Source organism: Echinococcus granulosus (assembly GCF_000524195.1).
Source record: "Echinococcus granulosus chromosome Unknown EG_S00058, whole genome shotgun sequence".
Lineage (NCBI taxonomy): Eukaryota > Metazoa > Platyhelminthes > Cestoda > Cyclophyllidea > Taeniidae > Echinococcus > Echinococcus granulosus.
The window spans coordinates 124,816-127,028 of record NW_020170438.1 but is presented as its reverse complement, the minus strand read 5'-3'; the positions used below and the strand labels follow the sequence as shown (position 1 = coordinate 127,028).

Sequence of the window (2,213 nt, the reverse complement as noted above, 5' to 3'; positions counted from 1 at the left end):
AGAGGGGTGGATGGGAGAGAGAGATAGTGGGATTTAGAAAATGCGCGGCGATGTGCGTGCCGTGATTCTACCCCAAAAGGATGAAATTGGCTCAAATGCACCGCTGGAGAGAAAGAGTTAATTTTAATTAAATCTTTTCAGTCAGGGGGTATACCTTAGGAGCTATTCAGGATAAAGGGCTATAAATAATGAAATTTTCCAGGGATATATCCTTATAGAAACACAAATCGCATTTATATGGGGGTAGAAAAAGAGAAACTGTGTATGGTTTAGGAAACCTGAGCTTATGTCAATCTCACAACGAAATCTTCCAGTTCTAGCGTTGTCATATGTTTTCAAATAAAACTGCTAAAGTAGCCTTTTGCCTTTAGTCATGAATATAGGCGAGGTAAAATACAAGGTTTCATTTTTCACTAGCGCTAGCATTTTTTGCAATTTTTTAAAAGTTCTTTTGATAGTTTGAAAAATGTTTTTCATCATACCATACAATGAGGAAGGCGAAAAAAGTTGATTTTAACTTCTGACAAGGAAAGAAAATTGGCTTAAAATAGGAAATAAGAAAGCCTTAGGAGATGACTTGTGGTGTGCGGCTAGTTGTCATTTCGATCGTGCCCAATAAATAATAACACCACTGCTAAGTTTCGCAATGGAATGTTTTGGCGAAAATATTATTTTTTCCACATGAAGGATACAGTTTTGGGGAAGAAAGTTGGAGCATCTGCTTTTTCATAAAACCTAGTTTTTACCTCGAAAGCTTAAGAGCACAATATTTTTAATTCGTTTCACTTGGCTGTCTACTACTTATTTTCATCCTGCTTGATAGTTTTTGGCTTTAAAAAGCGTAAGCATAGCAAAAATCGGGTTTTAAATTTATATCCATGCTAATTGTCCTAAAATTTCAGCATTTTCTTTCGTGACAGCAGTAAAATTGACAGAAAAATGGGGACCACTCTTATAAGTATAAGTTTTGTTGGTTTCAAAGGTAGCATTAAGAGACTCCTCTAAAGATGGCAGAAGTAGAAGGAAGCTGAAGCCTACCGGCAAACCTCGGAGGCCATGCGGCCCGGCAAATGTACACTTGCCGAGCCCTAAGTGTCCTCAAAACCAAAACAAAGAGTTAAAAAACAAAGCATTAAATCGTTTTGTAATGCATTTGAAAGTACAATCACGACCATATTTTTAGCAAAGTTCTGTACATACTATATTTAGTTATAATCGAAACGAAAATATTAAAATAAAATAACAGAATGATTAACAATGAATGATAATTTGAATTTGTTCAAGAAAAAAAGGCTTTTCAATATTTGATATTTTAAGTACTGGACCAAAATTTAAATTATTATGTGCCAGGAGTGAACAACCAAGAGTAATATCATTTTAAGAGTGGTTGAAATAGTCTGAGTGTTTACGTGGAATCGTTGAGCCAAAAAACCCCGGTCAAATGCATAAACACGTCAGAGGCACCTCGGTATTCATTGTTTATCCGACAATGACACGTTCACGTGTTTAAAGGTCCCAGTCAAACAAATCTCAGCAACGTCGGAAGATGGCCTGGACCATGACCATATGGCTATCAAAAAAAAGGAGGAAGGCTGGAAGCATGAAAGGCATGACTGGATACACTCACAATCAGTGTAAACACCACAATGAAGTAAAATAAGTTGGTTTTACACTTGAACTATTTGTCTGCATTGAAATGTTCCCATTTGACATGGAATCCTCTAAAATTCCCTGCAGATTAGTTGAATATGGCACCTGATTGAGTATTTCTGTAAAGTTGAAAAGATTTTTTCTATTTGCAAAAGCCTGCATTTTGTTTTGATTTTTTAATTTATCAGTGTAACTAAGACATCAAATATGCCTTTTTACTCCTATAATAATGAAAGAACGGTCATTTATTTGCCGGGAAAACTGCTTTTACACTGAGCAACAAAGCATTGCAAATGAATTATGAATGAGGCCGTTAAAATTACAAGTATCTCAGACAACTAAGATGGATTACTAATTTATTCACTAGTTAAAAAAATATGCCTGCTGCTTGGGGTACACAATAAAACTCCCTTAAACTCTCTTGGGCTACCCTAAAAGAGAATTGTAGGCCAGATCAGCACTTTGAGTGCCTAGAAGAAAAGAAAGCATTTAATAGATTGTAGACCCGGACTGCTTTTCTACCTGATTTTCTGTTGCTAAATTTACACAAGTTTCCTCCCAAA

General features: G+C 35.8%; 1 protein-coding gene across 1 annotated transcript in view; it reads left to right on the top strand. All coding sequences in view use genetic code 11, as the record gives it.

Moving 5' to 3' along the window:
• EGR_06498 (hypothetical protein) overlaps nt 1–1,381 on the top strand; it is a gene marked incomplete at both ends in the record, with an annotated part of 5,414 nt that extends 4,033 nt beyond the window's left edge. Inside the window, 2 exons of the mRNA XM_024495747.1 lie at nt 903–973; nt 1,293–1,381. Of these exons, the coding sequence (XP_024349811.1) occupies nt 903–973; nt 1,293–1,381 (160 nt within the window). The remainder of the gene's footprint in view (nt 1–902; nt 974–1,292) is intronic.
• Nucleotides 1,382–2,213: the final 832 nt, after the last annotated feature.